Below are 25,811 nucleotides of genomic sequence, written 5' to 3'. Positions count from 1 at the left end.
TATTACCTAGCTGCATCGTCAGGCAAGTTTGTGTAAAACACAAAATCAGGAACAGGTGAATCGATCCTGTAGTCCACGACATGACTGCAAAACTTAGTTTAAAACACAATATTATAGCGAACGCGGTCTATCGGCAGCGACCTTAAACCATGTTTTAACCGCTAGTGCCGCGAACTAGCTGACAGAGCCCACAGTCAGCTAATTTACATACCAGCGTGATGTCAGGTGACTTTACAAGAGACCTTGCGTAAGACTCAGGCCAGCCCTGTCTGGGCTTGACTTGCGCTTCTAGCCGAAGCTTTATGGCAGTGCTTTTCCAGCTTTGCTGATCAATGTTCAGGGGTATGGCGTGTTATTATTTATTTAAAAATAAATCCGCGGAGAATTTCACGATTTTTGTATGATACTAAAAGCACTGAAAGTTACATTGAAGATTTTACGGACCTAAACAATAGTCAGCGAAAGACAAACACTACCATAAAACCTAGAATGGAACCACAAGAAAATTTAACCGGCGGGTGCGGCTTATGCATCCTCTGCCGCCCCAGACTGTGATGTGAAACGCAGTCTCAGTACATGTTGTTGAAGGATGTCTGAATTCCTAAAATGCATCAGAAGGACAGCCAAGATGGATTTGGATTTAATTGCAACTTGACAATGCAGAGTGTTTGTGGAGAGTGTTACTTAACTGTAATGTAGCGCTACCTGCTGGAGAGAAAGGCACATGGACATTGCTGCTTACAGATTTAAAAAAAAAACATCTCCAATGTGTAGATGTTTATTCTACAAGGTTTTGCATGTATTTCAATACAAATAAAAAATGAGTATCCCAGATATTCTGCCTAATAAAAAGGAAAAAAATAGAAGACACATTTTTTTAATCAGATTATCTCAGTTATGCAAAGATGAACAGCCCAATATGCACAAAACGACCTCCAGCAGGACACTGGTCTGAATGTATCTGACCAAACAATCAGAAAGGTCTCAGGCCTGAGCTCCTGATGTCCTCTAGTGGGCACTGTGCTCACGGCCTGGTGCCATGGAGCCAGATTGGCATTTGCCATAGAATACCAGAAATACCAGGGCGACCGCTTGCACCTTGTGCTTTTCACAGATGAGAGCAGATTCCTATGGAGTAGTTATGTTGCCTGTAAATCGTTCAGCATGACAGATTTGGAAATGGGTCAGTGATGCTCTGTGGAGGCATATCCATGGAGGGATTCACAGTGCAGGGTTCTTGTGGTGCAAGACAATGTGAGAATATACAGGCAGTTCCTGCAGAATGAAAGAATTTATACCATTGACTAGACCTCACGGCCGCCTGACTGAAATCCAACAGAATACCTCTGGGACATTATATTTGTGTCCATCTAATTCTAGATAGCTAGAAGAAAAAAAAACACAATACACATAATAAAAGATTAAAGTACAGTTTATTAAACACAGAAAAAAAATACTTCTGAACTGCCCAAGACCAACAACTCCTGAACCACACGTTGTCTTTATTTTCTAAGATATAATTACTCATAATGTTAGCTTTGCAAGAGATGGGCAACTTGCACAGGTTGGACCCCACCTCTTGTCCTATGGAATGTATATTGTTTATGTAAATGCATATTTTCTCTCCTGGTGTTTTCTTTCTTGTTTCTTAAAAGGATCTCTCATTGACCATGTGTAGCCATGACCCCAAGATTTAAAACTATTTCTGTTGACATGACCGGTTCACAAAGAAGTGGAAGGTATTCAGTTTATTCTAATCATGAATATAGAGAATTTAAAATCTTCCTGTTAGCTACATGCTCTTATGTCAGCAGCTTTGACAAATTATGACAAATTGCTGATGTTATATTATAACTTTAAAATAACAGTTCAGAATCAATGAAAGTGTGACAGTCAGTCAGGCTAGTAGTTTCTTGTTTGGCTTGTCCTTTTTTGGCTTTTGAGGCTTGTTTGGAAAGAACCCGCTCTGGTAACTGAGGTCTTGATTCTGGACTTTTCTGTTTGACTGGATTTCAGCATTTGTCTTTTGCTGAATCTTCATAAATAAGACGGTGAATGAGTGCTATTGTCATTATTACACTTCAACATATTGGATAGTTGTTTCCGGAACTGCGAGGATCCAAAGTAGTAGAGCAGGGGATCCAGGAGGCAGTTCAGACTTCCCAAACAGAGAAACACCAGATAGAGTGCGTAAGAGCCATCAGGTGCCTCCTGGCTCTTCTCTGTGTTAAGTTGCAGGTAGTGTGCGAGCAGCAGGCAGTTTGTAGGCACGAAACACAGTAAAAATATCAATAGCACAGTCAAAGTCATCACTACTGCTCTTCTTTTCCTGTGTGATGTTTCTGGAACATCATATTGGAGTCTGCTCAGCGAGCAGATGACTCCAGTGTAGGACACCAATGTGATGAGGAGAGGTATTAAGAAGAGGAAGCAGCAGAGAGTGACGAAGTATGTCTTTAACCAGATGATCTTATTTGTGGAGTGGACATCATGGCAGGTGGTGATGTTCAACTTAGTTAGGTTAAAAGTCTGATCAGAGGAAACAAGAGGCACAGAGCCAGCAAAGGATAACAACCACATGGTTATGCAGGCTATGACTGTGGTCCGTGAGCTTCTCCAAGCCAGAGAGTCAATGGGATAAACTACAGCAAGTAGACGGTCCACACTGATGCAAGCTATGAGAAGAACAGAGCAATACATGTTCCAGTAAAAGGCAGCAGTGACCACGCTGCACATGGTCGAGCCAAATTTCCAGTTGTTGCCTTCAAAGTGGTAGGAGATCTTGAAGGGGAGCATCAGTGCAAAGAGCAGATCGGCTAAGGCCAGGTTCAGCATATAAATTGCAGCTGGCGTCTTGGGACGGATCCAACAATTGAAGACCATTATGGCAAAGATGTTAATTGGCACACTGCTAAAGCAGATCAGTGTGTAGAAGCAAGGTAAAAGGATGGTGGACACAGGGCCAGTAAGAAACTCCAGTGCCTCTTCTGAAGTAACTCTTTCTTTTGATGATGGTAGGACAGCAAAACCTGCTTCAGTTGGTGTCTTTGTTTTATTTTTTTGAGTGCCTAAAAGGAGAAAAAAACACTGTCACTGTGATCTAAGATATAGATATGGAAGCAGAAGGAACATTAAATCTCATAATAAAGGAGGAACTCCAAAAACTAAATGGGTAAAACACAGAAACATGAATAAAGCAAACACAGACGACATGGCACAGAAGGAAGAAAGACTGAAGGAGGGATTAAACTAAAGAAACTGAGAGCTATAGAAAATACGCCAAGAATACACAAAACAAATATGCTGAAAATATTAAACAAATCAGAATAGAACATTTAAATCAACAAAACTTTAAATGACCCAGTGCCTTGACAACATTTTACTGAAAAGTTAGTATCTTGGCTGTTATTCTGAAGCGCCACTCTAGCTTGTAACATGAGCCATTACTTTTTGACACTTTTTAGCCTTAGACATTCATGATAGTTATAAGACGTGATCTACAGGCAACTGAAACTCCGGAGGTTGAATGAATGAATTCTTAAAAAATAAACCTGTCGCTAGAATAGACTACTTTCATGTTAATATTTTAAAACATTAGGCACATCCTGAGATTCCTCTCTTTTGTGCACCGACCCCAAATAGGCTGTTGTGGCTGTGTATGATTATTCCACCCTGAAGTACTGGATTGTTAAAAGAAGATTGTTAAAAGAATAGATTGTTTAACTGCCAATGTGTGTTTTTACTTCGACAAATGACATTAAAGAAGAGCAGCATATGCTGTTCACCATCAGCATGAGTACAACCCACATACTCAACTCTGTTGCTCAACCTAAAAATGCATTTTCCTTACAAATTTGGCATTATTTATGTCAGGGGGTTGTGTCATTAACCTTTGGCTCTCGTCCCTCTGTGTCCACTTGCTCTCTCGCCCCGTGTGTTTCCACACCCCTCCTCACCTCTCTGTTTATTTATTGTGTGAGTTTCCCTTTGTTCATCGTCACGTCGTCTGGTCTTCTCATGTCACGATCCAAGTTCCCATGTTCAGGTTTTGTTATGCCCTAGTTTCGTGTTCTATGTCCTTAGCATTTAGTATTTGAGTTCTCCCTGTTTAGTTCTTGTTAGTTTTGTCTTACTGTTTTCCTGCCTTTTGTTTTGTATGTTTCACCAGCCTTATTAAGTGACTCACTTTTTGTTAAGAATTTTTGCTTCCATGCATCTGCAGTTGTGGACCTCGACAGTTTAGGGGGACAGAAAGAGGTTTTCCAACAGAAATAATATTTATTGGCAAGGAGCATAGTTATCATCAAGAAATAATGAACCAACCACACATTTCTTTAGTTTTTCTGCTAAGGTATTATTTTGTGATTGAAATGTGTTGCAGGTAGATTGTCTCTAGATAATTGCATAAATATCTTAAATAAATAAATAAATAAATAAATACATAAATAAATAAATAAATAAATAAATAAATAAATAAATAAAAAATACTGACTCTGTGTAGGATACTGAGTTTAAAATATTAATAATGACAGGTAACAAAATCTTATTAATATATTAATATTCCCTCTGTATATGAGTAGAGGGCAGAGACTGAACAGTTCAAGACAAAACAGTGTTTTCAAGCTTACCTGAGGTATTTGAGGCAGAAATGCAGCAGAAATTAATGAGAAGGAACAACAAGAAATGTGGTGAAGCCATGTCTGTAGCTCTCTTGTTAGGAAATTATTTGACTTCCTTAAAGGTTTCCGTCTCCTTAAAATGCCAGCTTCAATGAATACACCCTTAAATGACATGTTTGTGCCTGCTGTTTGCGTCATATCTGCCTGTGTGATCTGGTTCAGGTTTCTTCGGAGCTCCATTTACTCAGTGGGAAAAAATTATCGGTAGCCAGATACATTAAGAACACATACTGAAGAACATTTTCCACACTCATGTATGTATCTTATCATGCTGTCAGTGGCAAAAAATAGTGCTTTTATTTTATTCAAACTAACGTGAAACTCTTATTTTCAGTCTCAGTAAATTTGGCATTACTTTCTTCACTTTATTTATCATTTGTTCATGTTTATTTTTTAATAAATGTTTATTTGTGATCTCACTTCTTAAATTAAATAAATTAAGCATTGTCTTTGCCATATTTTAGGTTATGAAAGCAAGGACAGATGATCTAATCCCATTTTTACAAAATGTGAAATGTGAAAAATGTGATCAATATGCGTTTGCGCTGCCAACGGCCTCACAATTTACTACTTCTACGCACTGTGGGCCTGCACAGGTAAGTTTCCTGGCAGGTGACTTTAGGCAATACCATTCAGGGAAATGAAGTGACTGTTGTGTAAAGAAATTAAATCTCGTATGGTTTCCAAATCCTCCTGTGCTGACTTGTCCTTTCCATTTGTCCCTCTTCTTTGTTGCTCTCTCTCTCTCTCTCCTGCAGGGGACTGCAGCGTTTGCTGTAAACTCAAACAGCTTTTATCCAACTGCAATAACACGTCTGAATACTGCTACAATAAAATCTCCATCACGCCACTCGTATTAATCTATTCGCTGACTGAAGTATGTATGTGGGAATGTATGTGAATGTTTGCTGATACTATTCTTATTAGCACTTTAAGTATTTTATATATTTTATTTTTTGATTTTATTGAATTTTATTGTTTTATTTATATTTTGATATTGTTAGGGATGATGCACTGATCGGGAACCATTTTTAATTTCGTTGTACCTGTGACAATGACAATAAAGACATTCTAATTCTGAGTTTCTGCCCTTTAATTTTGCACATCTGGAGGAGCAAAGTTCACCTGTTTGCAATCATGTCATCTCCTTGCTCCTATTTAAAGTTGAGGTAGCTTTGCTGTTGATGGCTGATTGCTGCACTGATCCTGATAGTGAAACTGGTTCCTTTTGTCTGAATCTTTCTTTCTGAGAAGCCATGTAGATCTGAGGGACAATCTGAACAGTGATGATCCAGACGAAAATTCTCTCAGTACCTTTATTTCTCATATTAATGATAATATCATAAAACTGTTTATTTAAGGTAAACCTGTATTTCCTCAACAGTAAAAAAATCCAGACTATCAACACAGTCATGCACAGTCGAGGAGCGTGTGAGGATACATTTCACTGCATGTTGTACTGGTATAACTATGCATGTGACAAATAAAGAATCTTGAATTTATATATATATGTATATATATATATATATATATATATATATATATATATATATATATATATATATACACATATATATATACATATATATATATATATATATATATGTATATATATATATGTATATATATACGTATATATATACGTATATATATACGTATATATATATATATATATATATACATATATATATATATATACATATATATACATATATATATATATATATATATATATATATATACATATATATATATATACATATATATATATATACATATATATATATATACATATATATATATATATATACATATATATATATATATATATATATATATACATATATATATATATATATATATATATATATATATATATATATATATATATATATATATACACATACATACATACATACATACATACATATCTCTATCTGTGTGTATGTTAACCCACCAAAAAGAACAGCGGCGGAAATTTCTGGAACACACAGCTAACTGCGTTTTGAAAATAAGGAACATCTAGCTTGACATTTCTAAGTGTTTACCTGATGATACAGTCAGAGGAAATGTTGATGACCAAACAAAGTGAGTAACAGAAACACTTTTAATGCCACATGCAATGGCATTTATGCAACTGCATACTTGTTTCACAAACTGTCAGAAGCATAATGGAAAACTGATAAAAGCAATATCATTTAATATTATATTACATTTTCCAGTTTTATAAAACATTATTTTTACTTATTAAATTAATGGCACTGAAATCAGAGAACTTCAATTAATTTAAAGAATTGTGCACAAATGTAACCAGTTCGGTTAGCAATAGTGAGCTGATGGATGACACCTAACAAGTATGCAGTGAGAAAGCACAATTAATTGAGGTGATACTTTTATTGAGAACCTTTTAAATATAGTAAAAAGATTTACCAAAAAACAAACAAAAACTGACTTCATCTTCTTTGATATACGCTAAATGTTATGTAAGCAAGGCAGAAAAGCACTCTAGCACAAGCTGTCAGAGTTGCTCTCAATAAAAATTATGGCACAATTTTGGACACGTTTGTAATGTCTAAAGCAATTGATCACATCCTGGATAAATTAAATTAAAGCAGCTTTAAGAAATGTTACACATTAAACAAGAAAAAAACAAAAAAAACAAATGAAAGCAAAGATTTTACAAAACTTTAAAAATCAGTAACATTAAAAGTCAAACTGACTTGTTCACCTGTAACAAACCAGGAAGTAAAATGATAAAAACAAGTCTTAAAAAAAAAATAAATCAAGAATTCACTAACAATCCGTGCTCCGTGTGTTCCCTGACCCTGACGTATACGAGTTGCTTTTTTTGGAGAACTTCAAAGCGCTGAAGGAGACCCTCATCCTCTGCGCTGTCCGCTCACTTCGACACAGGAATGTGTTCTTCACGTGCTCCCTGAAGTCTTCGGAGATGAAATAGTAAACAAAAGGGTCAAAACAGCTGTTGAGACTGGCCAAGCACAGGGTCGTGATGTAAAACCCATACAAGTTGTTGTGCGCCCCTTTAAGCAGGAGGATGTAATGCACCATCAGCATAATGTTACTCGGGGTGAAGCACAATAAAAACATAACAAGGACAGTGACGATCAAGACCACAGCCTTTTTGCGTCTCTTGGCAATGGCAGGATCCTTCATGCTGTTCCTGAGAGCCTTCAGCATGAGAACATAAGATACGATGCACACAATAGTGGGAACGACAAATCCCAGCATTCCCATTGTCAGAAAGTAGCCTGCTGCAATCTTCTTCTGAGAGGGCTTGGTGACATCATGGCAGGTCAGGATTTCGAGTCTTGCTATCTTAACTTCTTGATTATACAGATAGAGAGGGATGCTGATGAGCCAGACCACCACCCAGATAGTGACGGAGACAGAAACAGCTACACGGTTTCTCTTCTGTTGCTGAGACAGCGGGTCAGCCACGGCCCAATAACGCTGAACACTTATACATGCAATAAAGGCAACTGAGCAGTACATGTTGCCGTAGAAAAATGCTACCAGCACTTTGCATAATCCTTCTCCGTAGATCCAGTTGTTGCCATTGAAGTGGTAAGCGATTTTTAAGGGGAGCCAGATGACAAAGAGCAGGTCAGCCAGAGCCAGGTTGGCCATGTAGATCGAAGATGGGTGCTTTTTCTTGGTCCTGAAGAGGAAGACCCAGATTGCCAAGGCATTGGTGGGGAGACCCACCAAAAACACAATTATGTAAATGATTGGGAGAAAGACGGTTGTAAGGCGACCTCTCAGGACGTTTTGGTCATTTGGATTGATCCACAGGCTTCCATTATTCTCTGGACCTGTCATGCCTCTGGTTTCTGTGAAGTCACAATATGAAAATATATGAAAAGCAGAAGAATAACAGGTTTACGGTGTGTATAGGAACAAATGTCACACCCAGTTCCTTAAGCTTAGGGCACTTTGACCCGTTTGCGTTAGTTTATGAGTCACCTGTATGCATTACAACATCCATTAAACTGTAGCTGTTTCTGACCAATCACACTGATGCAAACAAATGAATGTATCCAAGACTAAAACATCAAGCAATGACATAAGACTTCAGCACTTTAAAAAAAGATCAAATTAATAAATCAAAACATCCAATTATTTTCAAAATGAACAGTTTGCCAGTCACTACGGTATGGTAATAATGGCTAAATCAACAGGTTGAAATATTACCTAGCTGCATCGTCAGGCAAGTTTGTGTAAAACACAAAATCAGGAACAGGTGAATCGATCCTGTAGTCCACGACATGACTGCAAAACTTAGTTTAAAACACAATATTATAGCGAACGCGGTCTATCGGCAGCGACCTTAAACCATGTTTTAACCGCCTAGTGCCGCGAACTAGCTGACAGAGCCCACAGTCAGCTAATTTACATACCAGCGTGATGTCAGGTGACTTTACAAGAGACCTTGCGTAAGACTCAGGCCAGCCCTGTCTGGGCTTGACTTGCGCTTCTAGCCGAAGCTTTATGGCAGTGCTTTTCCAGCTTTGCTGATCAATGTTCAGGGGTATGGCATACACCCTTAAATGACATGTTTGTGCCTGCTGTTTGCGTCATATCTGCCTGTGTGATCTGGTTCAGGTTTCTTCGGAGCTCCATTTACTCAGTGGGAAAAAATTATCGGTAGCCAGATACATTAAGAACACATACTGAAGAACATTTTCCACACTCATGTATGTATCTTATCATGCTGTCAGTGGCAAAAAATAGTGCTTTTATTTTATTCAAACTAACGTGAAACTCTTATTTTCAGTCTCAGTAAATTTGGCATTACTTTCTTCACTTTATTTATCATTTGTTCATGTTTATTTTTTAATAAATGTTTATTTGTGATCTCACTTCTTAAATTAAATAAATTAAGCATTGTCTTTGCCATATTTTAGGTTATGAAAGCAAGGACAGATGATCTAATCCCATTTTTACAAAATGTGAAATGTGAAAAATGTGATCAATATGCGTTTGCGCTGCCAATGGCCTCACAATTTACTACTTCTACGCACTGTGGGCCTGCACAGGTAAGTTTCCTGGCAGGTGACTTTAGGCAATACCATTCAGGGAAATGAAGTGACTGTTGTGTAAAGAAATTAAATCTCGTATGGTTTCCAAATCCTCCTGTGCTGACTTGTCCTTTCCATTTGTCCCTCTTCTTTGTTGCTCTCTCTCTCTCTCTCCTGCAGGGGACTGCAGCGTTTGCTGTAAACTCAAACAGCTTTTATCCAACTGCAATAACACGTCTGAATACTGCTACAATAAAATCTCCATCACGCCACTCGTATTAATCTATTCGCTGACTGAAGTATGTATGTGGGAATGTATGTGAATGTTTGCTGATACTATTCTTATTAGCACTTTAAGTATTTTATATATTTTATTTTTTGATTTTATTGAATTTTATTGTTTTATTTATATTTTGATATTGTTAGGGATGATGCACTGATCGGGAACCATTTTTAATTTCGTTGTACCTGTGACAATGACAATAAAGACATTCTAATTCTGAGTTTCTGCCCTTTAATTTTGCACATCTGGAGGAGCAAAGTTCACCTGTTTGCAATCATGTCATCTCCTTGCTCCTATTTAAAGTTGAGGTAGCTTTGCTGTTGATGGCTGATTGCTGCACTGATCCTGATAGTGAAACTGGTTCCTTTTGTCTGAATCTTTCTTTCTGAGAAGCCATGTAGATCTGAGGGACAATCTGAACAGTGATGATCCAGACGAAAATTCTCTCAGTACCTTTATTTCTCATATTAATGATAATATCATAAAACTGTTTATTTAAGGTAAACCTGTATTTCCTCAACAGTAAAAAAATCCAGACTATCAACACAGTCATGCACAGTCGAGGAGCGTGTGAGGATACATTTCACTGCATGTTGTACTGGTATAACTATGCATGTGACAAATAAAGAATCTTGAATTTTAGGGAGGAGATTTCCAAATAAAACCCTTCCGATTCACCTTCCTTTTACTACCTCCAATGCCAAAATAAAAGACAAGAAAAAGAAAAAAGGACGATGAGCCACGGATGACAGCAGAGAAATATGACGTTATTCTTAAAAATGAATTAAATACAGCTTTAATATTAATGCAAGGTTGCCACCAGCAGAGGGCAATATACAAAAACTTATCAGGAAAGACGTGTCACTGCTTCTCAGTCCTTCCTTGTTTAAAACACAGTAACAAATTTGATGTACCCTGAAACTTCATCTTGTATGTAATTTCTCTCTGACATGTTTTACCCTAAAGAATTTATAATTATAAAACCATGAATGAATATAAAATCAAGTTTCTATATAATTATAAAAACCCGTTCACAGGTGAAACTTGGATGTTGGACAAATGATGTCTTAATAATGCATAAATACACATGTCCCTATAGTACAGCTACAGCACATGGTTTGGCCTTATTGTGCTTAAATCTACAAACCCTTCCCTTAAACTTTTCCTTCTTGTTTTCCTTAAAACCAACAGTGTGTGAAATGCCTGTTGACAACCTTGAGAAAACAGACCCTAAACCTACCTGCTGTACCTGTTGATTTAGTAATATCTTCCTGGATGGCCTGGTTCCAGGTTTTCTTGGAACAGTGAAAACCAATATTGTAAATAAACAAACAGACGATTAATTCAACATGCATTCTGAAGGAAAACTGACACATGCAGCATAATAGACTTGTGAGAAAAAAAAACATAAAAAGCTTCTGTTACTGCACGAACTGGTCTAGATAACTAGGAAGAAATATTCCCATCATAAAAGATAAAAGTAGAATTTACTGAAAACATAAGTAATGCTTATAACCTGGGCAAGACTGCTCCTGAACCACTATGAGTTTTTGGGTTGGTGTTAGAGCCCCTTTGTGTTTCTTTTTTTATTTCTGTGTTTGTTTTATAAACACTAAAAATGGTTGCCCTGGAACAGAATGGTGACTTGCCCGGGGTTTACCTTGCCACTTGGCAGCTGGGATAGGCTGCAAGAAGGAGACGGTATTCACTTTTAGGACTTCCTGAGCTTTTACAGGTCCAATTGACTGCACAAAGTCGCACAGTGGTGAGGCTAGCCTTCAGTGTATCTGATGCTGCATGTGACAAAATGGGTGAGAGTACCACTTGTCCATATTCTTAGTTAACATTCTTGTTTTGATTTAACCATATTTCATGTGTAGTCTGCAATAAACAAACCCTGGATAGTAGATGTTTGCCTATCTTTTGCACTTTTGCAGATTATATAACATCACATCTTGGTTTAAATCAATTTTTGACAAGTTTGTTAAGTTAACATGTTATTTAGTTCAACTGTTAATTCGTCTTGTTTAAACTCACCTTACCTACCTGTGTTCCAGGAACAAAAGGAGGAAGGCTTTACTTCCTGTATTTATACTGTAGCTTACTGGTTAATCTGAGGTCACAGGAAGAGACCAGGAGGAGAAGGGGGAGAATCCTTGTAATTTAATAAAGTTGACTTTAGAGTGTTAGTAGGGAAATTGATTTGTTGTAATATGTATTGACTATACCTTAGAGTTTTATTGCTAGGAAGAGTAGCAGTACAGGTTGGAGTATAGAAGAGTTTGACTTACCTACCTTAATCGATTAGTACAGGGGTGAATGAACTATTTAAACAGATGAACACAGGTGTTCAGGGAGGAAGGATCAGGTCAGTGTAGCTGTGTGCAGTTTGACCTTAATTTCCGTCGATTTAAGTTCAGTTATGTTTATTTGAACTGAGTTAATTATGGAGTTGAGTTTTTTTATTTATTTGTGTAAATATTGGTCACAAAATGGTGAATAAATCACTTGCTCACTGGACAGTATCTGTCTCCTGCACTTCTTTGGCTGCTTAAGTCAAGTCCTACCACACTGCACTATCATATAAATATTTGAAAAATTCTTTTTTTTTTACATTTTGAGAGCTCGAAATTATGTTTGGGTTTTTTTTTCTAGTGCTTTCAACACTATCGCAGACATAAATTTGAAAGACAAGCTGGAGTGCATCTCACCACATGGATCCTGGACTATCTTACCAACCGCCCTCAGTATGTAAGGATCCAGACCGTGTGTCTAGTAGAGTAGTTGTGCCTGCAGCAGACACTCCACAGGGAGTGTCTGCTGCAGGCACAAACATTCTCTACCTACACCACTGAACCTAGGTGTTCACATGACTTGACTGGACACACCCTCTTGACCCAGTGGAGGTAGCCAGTTATAGGGGAATGGTGGTCAAACTGTCATCCCTGCTGGAGAACACCTCCCACCCCCAGACAGATCACCCGGACAGCACTGAGCAGTTCCTTCAGTGACAGGTTGCTGCACTGGGCAGTGAATGTACAGATGTGAAAACACACCACATATGCACAGACTGTGGTCTGTACATATCTTAGTGTGCAGTACACAATACCTGCAGCTAATAACAGCCAACCACTGCATTGTGACACGATCTGTTTTCCTGCTACTAGTAAACCGTATCATTTTATCATATACACAAAAACACATTTAATGTTTATGTACATATATTTAAATTATATTTCTTCTACCCTGTATAGTGTATATTTTCTTCTATTTTTGCAATATATTATTGTTGTTAGGTAAGTTGCATCTATTTATTCCTGTCTACTTTGCTGTTGTAACAACTTCCCCATGTCTTGGGCTAATGAAGGCTATCTTCTATCTCATCTTGTCACTGATAAATTAGTATCACTGGGTTTGATACTGTTGACTGAGCCAGATGAGTTATTTTGAGGCATAACACTGGGGTGTCTTTTCATTTTTATCTGACACGTTTTAGCCTGAAACATTGATCATAATGCTAAAAATCATCCACGGGGAACTGAAACAACAACACTGGGTAAAAAATAACTGTTAAAATATATATCCACAATTCTAAAAGAAAATATAAAAATTATGACCCACTGTAAAATGTAAATAGTATTAGAATTAAATCATTTGCAAATCTCATAAACCCATAGTTTATTCACATTGAACAGATATCAAATGTTTAAAATGAGAAAACGTATCTTTGTAAGAAAAAAAAAGTCATGTTGAGTTTGACAATAATTCAATTTAATTTTATTTATATATCAGTTTTATATTTTCTTTTTTGGCTTCCTTAAAGCCAACTGAAATGTCTGCTAACAGTTCCAGCCTTGAAGAACACACCCTAAACCTACCTGTTTGTACCTGCTGTTACAGGCTTCCTGCCTGGCCTGGTCCCAGGTTACTTTGGAACACTGTTAATCTAGTGAAAACAACTCTACTCTAAATAAACAAACATACAACCTAAATTCAACATGCACTCTAAAGAGCATTCCAGGAAGTCTTTAGCGAGCATGATTGTTCTAAACTGAAAATCCTGTGTGTGAAGAGAAATAGGTTATGATGCACACAACAGTGGGGATTACAAATCCCAGAGATCCCACAATCAGGAAGCAGACTGGTACAGTTTTTTTTATTAGCGGGCTTGGTGAAGTCATGTGCACAGGCGAGTTTAGATCCATATAGTATCATCCTTAAAAAGAAGTATAGAGATATTAGGAATTGCTCTGACATCTGCTTTCTCTGTTATATTTTACTTCCTGATTACAAGGGGTCACGACAGCAGGTAACCCCACATGTGGCGACTAAATTTAAAATTTAAATTTAAAAAACAAAACAAACTTCTGATTAGAAACAGTTTATTATGAATAGTACAGATCCCACATATTTATCTGATCAACCTAAATGGTGGCACTTTAATATTACTGCATTAATATTACTGCAGTTGATGATGATAACCCTTTATTTCAGACATATAAAAGTTCAACCAAAGACATGCAAACATGAAACACATAAAGGTTGAGGGAAACTTAAATACAGGGGAAGAAGACACAAGGGGAATCTAATAAAGAAATGAACTTGGCTAACTTAATGAACTTAAACATAAACATCAAAATAAACTAAAACTTAAACGCTGGGTCAACAGACCCAGGAATGTGACATTCTGTTGATTTACCTTATCCATCATTACCTCCACTTCCCCTCAGCACTGGCATACGCTTGACACAAAGAAAAAAAAAGAAAGGAAAATCGATGTATAAATGTAGATATAATGATAAATATAATTCAGATCAAAATCAGCAAATGGAACTATGAGGGAGGATGTTTGAGGCTTATTTTTTATATGCAGTGGAAAAATCGTGTTTATTTTTACGATATGTCCTAGATTTGGATCAGTTTTTAACATATACCAGTTCAAAGGTTTTTTACTTAATCTGCACTAACTGGTCTAGATAATTAAAAATAAATATTCACATCTTAAAAGATACAAGTAGAATTTATTGAACACATAAAAACACATCTCACCCGGGTAAGCCTGACTGCTCCTGAACCATCATGAGTTCTCCTATTGAGGATTGGTGTCAGTGTCCCTTTTGGCATCTGTGACTGATCATGTGTGTCTATGAAACAAAGATTTAAAGCTGTTTCTGTTGAGATAGCCGTGGAAGGTATTCAGTTCATTCTGATCATGAAGAATGATATGCCCAGAACTCTAAACGCTCCTGCTAGCTACGTGCTCATGTTCACAGCTTCTGAAATTTCATGACAAATCACTGATGTTATTTTATAACTTTAACAGCTAAGAGTCATTTAAAATATCAGCTCAGAGGAGTAGTATTTTCTTATTTTGGCTTCTGAGGCTTGATTGAAAAGAACCCCCTCTGGTGGAGATGTTTTTTCCAGACCTCCTGAATCTCCATGAAGAAGTTGCTGACTGAGTGATATCTCTGCGCTGTGTAATGCTCTTACACTTGACCATGTTGGATAGTCGTTTCTGGCACTGGGAGGATCCAAAGTAGTAGAGCAGGGGATCCAGGAGGCAGTTCAGACTTCCCAAACACAGAAACACCAGATAGAGTGCGTAAGAGCCATCAGGTGCCTCCTGGCTCTTCTCGGTGTTAAACTGCAGGTAGTGTGCAAGCAGCAGACAGTTTGTGGGCATGAAACACAGTAAAAATATCACCAGCACAGTCAATGTCATCACCATTGCTCTTCTTCTCCTCTGTGATGTTCCTGGAACATCATGTTGGACTCTGCTCAATGACCAGATTATCTGAGCGTAGGACACCACTGTGATGAGCAGAGGCAGGAAGAAGAGGACACAGCAGATGGTGAGGAAGTATGTCTTTAACCAGGCGATCTTATCTGTAGAGTGGACATCATGGCAGGTGGTGATGTTCAACTCACTGACGTAAAATGTCTGGTGGATGGTAAAAAGGGGAATCGAGCCAGCGAAGGATAGCATCCACATGATTATGCAGGCTATGACTGCAGCCTGTGGGCTCCTCCAAGTAAGAGATGCTATAGGGTAAGCTACAGCAAGTAGACGGTCCACACTGATGCAAGCTATGAGAAGAACAGAACAATACATGTTCCAGTAAAAGGCAGCAGTGACCACGCTGCACATCGACGGGCCAAATTTCCAGTTGTTGCCTTCAAAGTGGTAGGAGATCTTGAAGGGGAGCATCAGTGCAAAGAGCAGATCAGCTAAGGCCAGGTTCACCATATAGATTGCAGCTGGCTTCTTGGGACGGATCCCCCGAGCAAAGACAATCACGGCACAGAAGTTAATTGGCACACTGATGGAGCAGACCAGCGTGTAGAAGAAAGGTAAAAGGATGATGGACACAGTGCCAGTTAGAAACTTCAGTGCCTCTTCTGAAAGTCCAAAAGATGTTTTATTTGATGAATTATGTGGTGAATTATTATTAACAAAAATAAAACCTGCTCCAGATGCTCCATGCGCTCCTGTTTTAAAAACAAAATAGACTTGTCAGTGAATTCTAAAAAACAGAAATCAAAGGTTATTTGCTGGATATAAAACTATGATGGTAACATTTTCTTAGAGTTTACAAATCAGAAACAGACGCAGTTTTAAATCTGTTTGTCCGCTGAATTTACTTTTTAAACAAAAGAATTAAAACACATCCAAAGTCTTCTCTTGTCTAGTTTTGCCCTAAAACTTGCACAAAGCTCAGCGACTGGGATGGTTTGCCAATTAAAGGTCTCTCATCTCAGTTGCAAGCAACTGCAACCAACAAATAAAGCTTATCCATCCATCCATCCATCCATCCATCCATCCAAAATAACATTGATGAGGCTAGTCTTCGGATGCTGCTGTTTGGTCACAACAACTCAGTCTGACCTTTACGTGTGCACAAATTTGACAGACCCAAGAACATTATCTTAAATATATTTTAAAAGGAAATGCATATCACAGTTTCAATTTCTGAACATGGTGAATATAATCTGATGTAAAATTTGTGTATACCTTTCAACACTAATGTTCCTCTTCAGATGTGCAAGCTGCCAGTGCCATAGCCATCAGTGCAAGACTATACATGCAGGCTTTTGAACTAAGGGCTGATAACATGCCTGATGTTTGCTTTCCTTTTTAGTCTGTACCAAGGTCATTATAGTTAACTAAAGATAAACTAAAACTAAACATGGATGTGAAAAAAAAAGCATTTTAAATAATTAAGATGAAATAAAAACTACAAATTTGAACAATTATGTGAAGTTGGAAACTAAAATAAAACTAAAACTAAGGTAAAATATGGATGAAACATCTTTGCTTTCTGACATATGCCCTCCATCCAATAATTATAATTTAAAAAACTATAACAAACACCGAAAGCCATTCAAAATGAACTAAAACTTAACACAAAAAATTGAAACTAAAACAAAAATAATCCCCCTCTCGACACTAACTGACACTAAACAAAACGGGAAATCTTTAAAAAAATCATTAGAAAATATAAAAATATAACTCTTGTCTGGAGAATGCAGTATTTTGTTCTTTTTAAAAAAGATTTTGAAAGCTTGAATCGTCTCACCACAAAACAGTTTTGTCCATTTTAAAATCTAACATTGTTCTTGAAATAGTACACTTTTTTATGTCAGGATTTCTATTGAAAATTATTGCATTCACCAAAACATTTTTTGAATTAGTCTTGTATTTGTTCTAACACAGATAACAATAAGTAATTTATTTGGATTTTATGAGTAGAGACCAACCAATTCAAGACATCACAGTATTTTCAAACTTACCTGAAGTGTTCGCGGCAGAAATACAGCAGAAACAAAACAGAAGTAACAACAACTGTGTTAAAGCCATGTTTGCTTCTCTCTTTCTTTCCTTTTTGGCATCCTTTAATTCAACAGTGTCTTAAATGTCTGTTTTAGAGAACAAGAAGAACAAGAACATGCCCTTAATGTACTTGTTTGTATTTGCTGGCTTTCTGCCTGGCATGATTCCAGGTTTCCTTGGAACTCTTACACAGGGAAAGGAAAATTCCTGGATGTTGGATAAATTGCTTCTCAGTTCTACATGGGGTGGCAAAATATCCTTAGGCAATATACTAACCCCAAGTTGCCTTCCGATGCATTCATTGGAGAAAAACACGTTTTTTTGAGTCAATTTTTACAACATTTACAACAATATTTGTAACTTTTTATATTAAAATCTAAATGTTACGTCTAAATAGAGCTGGGCGATAGAACGATAACGATATGTATTGCGAAATAACTTTTTCTCGATAGAAAAATTTAACTATTGCGATAGGCCTCACCGCTCTTGTTCTCTTAAAAAAAAAAGAATAAAAAGAACAGCCAATCCAAATTAAGTAGTGCAGAGCCGAACCAATCACAGCCGCAGCGGCACGTCACGTGACTTGTTACATACAGCACAAGTGCCAAGCCGCACATGTGTATTTGTTTTGGGAAGCAGCCAGCCGCCGTGCCGCCCGGGTAATGGAGGAAATGAGTGTGCCGATTAGAGAAAAATCAACCGAGAGTGTGACCGAAGGTTACCGAAGAGAAAACAGATGATGGCTCCAATGCCGGAGAGATTGTTGAACGGAAGAGCCATAGAAGTTCCGTAGTGTGAAGGTATTTCTGCTATTTCAAGTCAAACAGAGTAGCGCGCACTGTAAATTGTGCCGAAAGCAAGTCTGGAAATACAATAAAGCGGTGCATGCTCAATCTCTGACTGGAAGCGCTAATTCGTCATTCGGCTTTTGTCAGACTAAAGTAACTGTTAAAACTGTTTGAAAAGCTCAGCTATACAACAAGGAGAGATTGAGAATTTCCTTTGAGTTCTCAGTTTATTTGATATTGACAAAAGTTAGTCAATTTTGTCTGTTCTTCTGTAAAACAAGCTAAGATTTATTTTTAGAATTAATATTTTGTTTCTAAGTGGAATTGACAATTTAGTAGTCTGTTTTGTTTGTTCTATTTTGAAACGCTTTAGCGGCTGCCTTTTGTGTAGTTTGCAATATTTGCCATTATTTATCTGAAAAAGTCTCATGTTCCTTAAGTACATCTACCCTGTTGAACTTATTATGGGAAATAAATATTTAAATAAAAACAAGCTGCTGATTATTTCACATTTTACTTGTGAGCAACGGCACATTTAAATCTTACAAATATAGTTATTTGGCTTATATCGTGATATATATCGTTATCGCCTGAAATGAAAAAAAAAACATATCGTGATATGAAAAAATCTTATATCGCCCAGCTCTACGTCTAAATGTTTAGCTAATATGCACATTTATCCTGCTGGTCAGAGGAAATACCAAAATAAAAGCTTTGTGAAAACCGTGCCTGTAGTGGCGAGGATGTGTGACTGTGGTCCCCTAACGGTTACTTCTAACCGCCATATGTTGCTTCAGTTATTTCCTACGAGCATTTCTGGTAACTTAACTGAAAACATTAGAAGAGCCATTTTGGTGGTCTTTCAGCAGTAGTGCAATTTTAGTGGATGCAGTCTCCACAATCACCAAAGCACTTGGTGAGTTTATTGCAGGGGTGGGCAAACTTTTTGATTCGTGGGCCACATTGAGTTCTAACATTTGACAAAGGGGCCGGAACAGGAGTAGATAGATGGCATGCTTTGAAAACATCACCTCATTGGGGGAAAAATACACATCTTGGGATATGGAGAAAACATGTGCTTTAATTTCCAATGAAAATGAAGAAAAGCATTACAATAAAATCTCTGACTTCGAAATGAGCCTTTAAACACTGAAAATCAAATAAATGAACATTTTATTTTAAAGCACTGAAAGTTCTGTTATCCTTCAGGATATCACATCACTCTCCTCCTAACTCTTTTTTTTTTTTTTTTTTTTTCAAAAACGGTAGGAGATGCAGATGTACTTGTCCTGTTCCTTTTATTCAATTTGTTTCCCCGGTGCCAAAAGTCAACAACGACCAGTGCAAGGACGAAACAGTTGCAGCAAGTCAGTCTGTGAAGCGTTATATTTGATCTGCGCGCACTGTTCATTTTAACAACGTGCGCATCACGGAGAGACACACATTTTAATGGGAACAGTGTTGTTGGTCTCCTTTTTTAACCAGCGCATCAAAGTCTGGAGTTAGTTTTGTTGTGGCGATTCTCAGGATTGATCTGAGGTGTAGGTCTGTTAACTTGGATCTGTGGCTGGCTTTGTTGATGTTCATGACGCTGAATGTCTGTTCACACACGAAGGTAGAGCCGAACAAAGCCAACATCATCTGCGCTTTTCGCCTTAGATTTGGAAACGCGGCATCATTGAGTGAAGCATAGAAGTCATTTAGTTTCAGAGAGCTGAATTTCCCTTTTAAGGCAGGGTCGGACTGAAGGTCGATGAGTTCGAGCTGAAGCTCCTCTGGAGCTGTTTCGGGGTCTTGTGACAGAGGAAAGGCCACCAATTGAAGTGACTTGTCAATTTTATCGAAATCCAAAAACCGACGGCAGAATTCTCTGTGCAGTGCATCCAGTGACTCACTGTATTTCTTTACTTTTGCTCCGGCCTCTTTCAGCGTGGCTAGTGTAGGAAAATGAGTGAATGACTTGTTCAAAATCTGCCTGGAGAATAAAGCCAGCTTTAATTTGAAGGCTTTCACGTTTGTGTGCATGTCATGCACAAACTGGTCCTTCCCCTGCAGTTTCACATTGAGCTCATTCAAGTGTGAAAATACATCCGTAGCAAACGCGAAGTCACACATCCAGCTCTTGTTGCTCAGCTCAGGAAATTCATCAGTCTTCCCCTGCCGCTCCAAAAACACGCCAATCTCCTCTTTGAGCTCCCACACTCGTTGAAACACTTTGCCCAAACTCAACCAGCGGACACGGGAGTGATAAAGCAGGTCCTGGTGATCCAGGAACGCAATGAAGGAAGTCCCCGTGCGCGTATGAAGTTGACAAGTTTCACCACAGGATTCACAACATGATTCAGCTGTAACACCGATTTACATAGAGATTCCTGGTGGAGGATGCAGTCGAGGAAAATCACATCCTGGTCAGGGTTTTCATCTTTCACTTTATTCTGGATTCTCCTCAGCAGGCCAACGTTTTTTCCCGTTAAATTTGGAGATCCATCTGTGGTGACGTTAACAAGCTTACTCCAGGGAAGCTTCATGTTTTCGATGGCAGCAGACACTCGTTCAAACAAGTCCTCACCCCGTGTTTGTCCTTTCAGAGACTCCATTGTCAAAAACTCCTCCGTTATTTCAAAGGTTTTGTTGATTCCTCGGATAAAAATGAGGAGCTGAGCAGTGTCTTTGACATCATTGCTTTCATCCATTAAAATAAAATATGTCTTAAATTAAAATAAGTAAACTGTCATGCCAAAAAAAAAGTTAAACACATTTGGACAGTGAAGGAATGTCAGGATTCTTGCTCAGAAAAAGGAGCTGATCAACATGCTCTGAAGTCAGAGCATGTTCCAGTCCACGAAAAAATTATTTGTAACAAAATATCGATTTCTGCTGTCCCTGTATCAATACATTATTAGCAAACAAAATATCACGATACTACACAGTATCGATTTTTTCCCCCACCCCTATGAAATAGTCAATAATTTAAAAAAGTAGAATATAACCGACAGGGGCATGTGATAGGATGTGGTACTGCAAAAGAACAAGAGCAAAGTAAAGAAAGAAAAACCTATTGTGTTTAGTTTTGATAAATTAAAATTAAAATGTATCATTACACTCAGAGGATCAATATGAAATCATAAAATATGCAACTTCTGTATGAAGCACATGACTGATAACTGTTCTGTCCTGAGCTTTTTGTTTCCTATAGCACCCGCTTGACCATAACACCACGCCTAAGGAGGGTAATTGCAAATATTCGAGGGAGGAATATCACCAAAAGTGGGAAAGGTAAGCCCTGATGGGGGTGATAACACCATGAATTTCACTTATGGTCAAATTCTTAAAATTCGACACCAAACATAAAATTTCTCCAAAATTTAGAGACAGAGTGGAGCTCATCTAGATTTGGAGGGTTTGAATCTATAATATTTTGAAATAACACTCAATATAATGTTGACCATGTTGATTATGTTTATACTAGTGTGCAAAGGTTGGCTAATCTGACCAGGGAATGCAATAAACAGGAGTGTCGGAAAAGTTGGTGTTAAAGCCACCTCTGACAGTCCAGACTAGGATGGCGTTGGACATCCTCGGATGGGAACAGGGTTGGTGTGACCAAGGTGTGGTTTGGCTGGTTGTATGTATATTTCAAAATAATACAGCTACCAGTTACCAGGGCATGGAAGAATGACAGACATTATTAAATGAGAAGGAATTTTCTGGGATTGAAGATCCTCTGGGTAAGTGTTTGACCAAAGCATGCATAAAATAAAAGCTATCATTTTGTTATTGATTGGTAGTAGATTGATAATTGGCCACATTCAAAGCTGTATTGACTTGTTGTGGATGCAGTCTACGTCATGTTTAAGAACTCTAATTAACAGATTGAAAACAGCGACATTAAGGGAAGAATATGCAGTGCCGCACAATCAGATGCCAGTGACGGTTGGGCTCAGTGATGAATCAGGTGAGCTGGATTCATGGCTGAATCAAGACATAAATTCCCCTGCTGTGGGCAATAAGGGAAAAACAGTGGGTAAAAAGGGAGTTACAAATGTGAAGTTCATATTAACACACAGGTTTTGTTTCTAGGCAGTTCTGCGGACGCAGGCTCTGGGCGGAGCCAGATCTAATATGATAATTAAATTGATTTCATTCCCTAACACAGGATGACAAGACTGGAGCAACGATACTTGAGAGAAGAATTTCTGATTTTTATATTATGATAGGATGTCACTAACCTTTTCTTTTAATTTTCTCCGATGAATTGACACATGGGAGTGTGTCAAAAAGGGGGGAAGTTGAGTTTTAACATCAAACAATGGTTTTATGAACATTTTTATGACTTTAGTTGTGTTTTTACTAATTTAAGTATGGTAAAACTTCAGCTTATAATGATCCAAAAGTTCCCAGACATTTTTAGAGAACCAATGAGAAGCATATAGCATTATTTTCATGTTTAAGCATTAATGATTGAAATAAACTGAATAGCATTTAGAAGATAAAATGCCTGTGTTCATGAGAAGCTGAGTATCATACTGGAGAGGAAACTGTGGGACGGCAGGCTGAATGAAACACATGATTTTTGTGAAAAAGGTGGCAAATGTTAGAATTAAAAATGGTTAATTTGTTTTTGATTTCTTTTACTAAACTAAGTGGTTATCATTAATTTCAAGGTTCAAGGTTCAAGGTTCTTTATTTGTCACATGCATAGTTATACAAGTATAACACACAGTGAAATGTAGCCTGACACGCTCCTTGACATGTGCAAAAATTGGGGGGGGGTGTAGAGGAAGAACATTTTATATATATATATATATATATATATATATATATATATATATATATATATATATATATAATGTTCTTCCTCTCATATATATATATATATATATATATATATATATATATATATATATATATATATATATATATATACACTCAACAAAAATATAAACGCAACACCTTTGTTACTGCTCCCATTCCCCATGGGATGGACGTAGAGACCTAAAATTCATTCCAGATACACAATATAACCATCCCTCCCAAACAGTGGTCACAAATCAGTCCAAATGTGTGGTAGTGGGCACATCTGCTATATTGAGATAATCCATCCCACCTCACAGGTGTGCCACATCAGGATGCTGATCTGACATCATGAGTAGTGCACAGGTGTACCTCAGACTGCCCACAACAAAAGGCCACCCTGGAATGTGCAGTTTTTTGCGCTATTGGGGGTCTGGGGACCCAGAACCGGTCAGTATCTGGTGTGACCACCATTTGCCTCATGCAGTGCAACACATCGTCGCATGGAGTCTATCAGATTGTCAATTGTGGCCTGTGGAATGTTGGTCCACTCCACTTCAATGGCTGTGCGAGGTTGTTGGATATTCGTGGGAACTGGTACACGCTGTCGTATACGCCGGTCAAGCACATCCCGAACATGCTCAATGGGTGACGTGTCTGGTGAGTATGCTGGCCATGCAAGAACTGGGACATTCTCAGCTGCCATCTGCCCTGAACAATGTGAACCATGATTCATCCGTGAAGCGCACACCTCTCCAACGTGCCAGACGCCATCGAATGTGAGCATTTGCCCACACAAGTCTGTTACGGCGACGAGCTGGAGTCAGGTCAAGACCCCGATGAGGACGACGGGCATGCAGTTGAGCGTCCCTGAGACGGTTTCTGACAGTTTGTGCAGAAATTGTTTGGTTGTGCAAACCAATTGTTCCAGCAGCTGTCTGGGTGGCTGGTCTCAGACGATCTTGGAGGTGAACCTGCTGGATGTGGAGGTCCTGGGCTGGTGTGGTTACACGAGGTCTGCGGTTGTGAGGCCGGTTGGATGTGCTGCCATATTCTCTGAAACGCCTGTGGAGACGGCTTATGGTTGAGAAATGAACATTCAATGCACGGGCGACAGATCTGGTTGACATTCCTGCTGTCAGCATGCCAGTTGCACGCTCCCTCATTGCTTGTGGCATCTGTGGCATTTTGCTGTGAGACAAAACTGCACATTCCAGGGTGGCCTTTTGTTGTGGGCAGTCTGAGGTACACCTGTGCACTACTCATGATGTCAGATCAGCATCCTGATGTGGCACACCTGTGAGGTGGGATGGATTATCTCAATATAGCAAATGTGCCCACTACCACACATTTGGACTGATTTGTGACCACTGTTTGGGAGGGATGGTTATATTGTGTATCTGGAATGAATTTTAGGTCTCTACGTCCATCCCATGGGGAATGGGAGCAGTAACAAAGGTGTTGCGTTTATATTTTTGTTGAGTGTATATATATATATATATATATATATACATACATATAGTATATACACTGGGTGAATGTGCAGTAGTAGCAGCAAGCAGGTGAATTCTGTACATTAATATGAATAGACATCTGACTATTTTACAAGATAGACAATATAAACATATTTAAAATTAAAGGAATTGAAATGTACATTGTGCCTTGGTTTAGAGTGTCTGGAAGAGAGTCCTGTCTCAGTCAATTATAGATGATGTGAGAGGGCGGGTGTGTGTGTTTAGGGCACGGATGGCTTGGGGATAGAAGCTCCTCTTGAGTCTCTCTGTCCTTGCCCGGAAGATGCGGAACCTTCTACCAGATTGCAGAAGTTGGAACAGTTTGTTGCCTGGATGGGACGGGTCCTTCAGTATCTGCGCTGCTCTAGTCCGGCATCTCCTGGTGTAGGTGTCCTGAAGCAGGGGGAGAGCAATCCTGCAGCAGCGTTCTGCTGTACGGATCACTCTCTGGAGAGCTTTTTGGTCCTTCACACAGCTGTTCCTGAACCACGATGTCATGTTCTGTGTGAGGATGCTCTCCACAGCGCCTGTATAGAAAATCCTGAGGATCTTTGGAGAGACCCTGAACTTCCTCAGTTGTCGTAGGTGATACAGGCGCTGCCTAGCCTTTTTGGTCTGGACCTGAATGTGGGCAGCCCATGTCAGGTCTGAGGAGATGTGGACACCAAGATACTTGAAGGACTGCACCCTCTCCACTGGAGCTCCATTGATGATAATGGGCTTGTAGTCTCTGTGCTGACCCCTTCTGAAGTCCACCACCAGCTCCTTGGTCTTGCTGACGTTCAGCTGGAGGTGGTTGTCCTGGCACCACGATGCCAGATTCTTCACTTCATCCATGTAGGCCGCCTCATCGTTGTTGGAGATGGCACCCAACACCACT

The 25,811-nt window shown here is 38.5% G+C and overlaps 4 protein-coding genes across 5 annotated transcripts in view; all 4 read right to left on the bottom strand.

Moving 5' to 3' along the window:
* LOC309711609 (proteinase-activated receptor 2-like) overlaps window positions 1–717 on the bottom strand; it is a 2,945-nt gene extending 2,228 nt beyond the window's left edge. The window contains exon 1 of the mRNA XM_082542017.1: window positions 7–717. Coding sequence (XP_082398143.1) covers window positions 7–82 — 76 coding nt within the window. The 5' untranslated portion in view covers window positions 83–717. The remainder of the gene's footprint in view (window positions 1–6) is intronic.
* A 699-nt stretch (window positions 718–1,416) lies between these two features.
* On the bottom strand, window positions 1,417–4,741 carry LOC309711610 (proteinase-activated receptor 1-like). The gene is made up of 2 exons (XM_082542018.1): window positions 4,629–4,741; window positions 1,417–3,068 (listed from the first exon to the last, which is right to left on the bottom strand). The coding sequence occupies exons 1-2, from the start codon at window positions 4,696–4,698 to the stop codon at window positions 2,038–2,040; spliced, it is 1,101 nt and encodes a 366-aa protein (XP_082398144.1). The 5' UTR covers window positions 4,699–4,741; the 3' UTR covers window positions 1,417–2,037.
* A 2,121-nt stretch (window positions 4,742–6,862) lies between these two features.
* LOC309711608 (proteinase-activated receptor 2-like) lies at window positions 6,863–9,209 on the bottom strand. Its single transcript, XM_082542016.1, has 2 exons — window positions 8,892–9,209; window positions 6,863–8,530 (listed from the first exon to the last, which is right to left on the bottom strand). The coding sequence occupies exons 1-2, from the start codon at window positions 8,965–8,967 to the stop codon at window positions 7,473–7,475; spliced, it is 1,134 nt and encodes a 377-aa protein (XP_082398142.1). The 5' UTR covers window positions 8,968–9,209; the 3' UTR covers window positions 6,863–7,472.
* Window positions 9,210–14,366: 5,157 nt separating this feature from the next.
* LOC309710791 (proteinase-activated receptor 1-like) lies at window positions 14,367–17,907 on the bottom strand. 2 transcript variants are annotated; one of them, XR_014277807.1, is made up of 3 exons: window positions 17,796–17,907; window positions 15,051–16,493; window positions 14,367–14,743 (listed from the first exon to the last, which is right to left on the bottom strand). XR_014277807.1 is itself a non-coding variant. In XM_082540557.1 (2 exons), the coding sequence occupies exons 1-2, from the start codon at window positions 17,860–17,862 to the stop codon at window positions 15,349–15,351; spliced, it is 1,212 nt and encodes a 403-aa protein (XP_082396683.1). In that variant the 5' UTR covers window positions 17,863–17,907; the 3' UTR covers window positions 14,367–15,348. The 2 variants fall into 2 exon arrangements, 1 of the variants encoding a protein (XP_082396683.1); XM_082540557.1 differs by having other exon boundaries at window positions 14,367–16,493.
* Window positions 17,908–25,811: the final 7,904 nt, after the last annotated feature.

This window comes from Aulonocara stuartgranti (genome assembly GCF_965226115.1).
Source record: "Aulonocara stuartgranti genome assembly, chromosome: 7".
NCBI lineage: Eukaryota > Metazoa > Chordata > Actinopteri > Cichliformes > Cichlidae > Aulonocara > Aulonocara stuartgranti.
Note: the sequence above shows the minus strand (reverse complement) of the source record. Positions and strands in the feature narration are given on the sequence as shown.